This window comes from Fulmarus glacialis, unplaced genomic scaffold (assembly GCF_000690835.1).
Source record: "Fulmarus glacialis isolate BGI_N327 unplaced genomic scaffold, ASM69083v1 scaffold28882, whole genome shotgun sequence".
NCBI lineage: Eukaryota > Metazoa > Chordata > Aves > Procellariiformes > Procellariidae > Fulmarus > Fulmarus glacialis.
This window is the reverse complement of record NW_009198919.1, coordinates 36,831-37,367: the sequence shown is the minus strand read 5'-3', so window position 1 is coordinate 37,367 and position 537 is coordinate 36,831. Positions and strand designations below refer to the sequence as shown.

General features: G+C 55.9%; 1 protein-coding gene across 1 annotated transcript in view; it reads right to left on the bottom strand.

The window, feature by feature from the left end:
* Positions 1–440: 440 nt before the first annotated feature.
* LOC104073353 (GTPase HRas) overlaps positions 441–537 on the bottom strand; it is a gene marked incomplete at its 3' end in the record, with an annotated part of 5,287 nt that continues 5,190 nt past the window's right edge. Inside the window, exon 3 of the mRNA XM_009573077.1 lies at positions 441–531. Within this exon, the coding sequence (XP_009571372.1) occupies positions 441–531 (91 nt within the window). The remainder of the gene's footprint in view (positions 532–537) is intronic.

The window sequence follows — 537 nt, the reverse complement described above, 5'->3', positions numbered from 1 at the left end:
CAGGACTGCCTCTCCCCGCACGCGTGCGGCCAGCAGACCGCAGCCCCGCCGCAAGGGCTGCCAGCGGGGGAAGCAGCCCGCCCTGCCCTTCCCAGCCTCCTCGCCCAGCTCCCGGGCCCAGCAGAAGTCGCCGAGATCGATTACGCTAACAAAGCAATTCCATTAATTAGGGAGGGAAGGGAGGGGGTCGTAGAGGATCAGCTCTCTTTAGTCACCATAAACACTTAAACATTACATTACCGAGTCCCCAAAGGCCACAAGCAATCCCTTCGGATGGGTTTTATCGGAGTCACTGACATTAGCCGTCTGCTCCGTCTCTTCCCCGAGTCGCCGAGATCGATTACGCTAACAAAGCAATTCCATTAATTAGGGAGGGAAGGGAGGGGGTCGTAGAGGATCAGCTCTCTTTAGTCACCATAAACACTTAAACATTACATTACCGAGTCCCCAAAGGCCACAAGCAATCCCTTCGGATGGGTTTTATCGGAGTCACTGACATTAGCCGTCTGCTCCGTCTCTTCCCCGGGGCCACTTGAG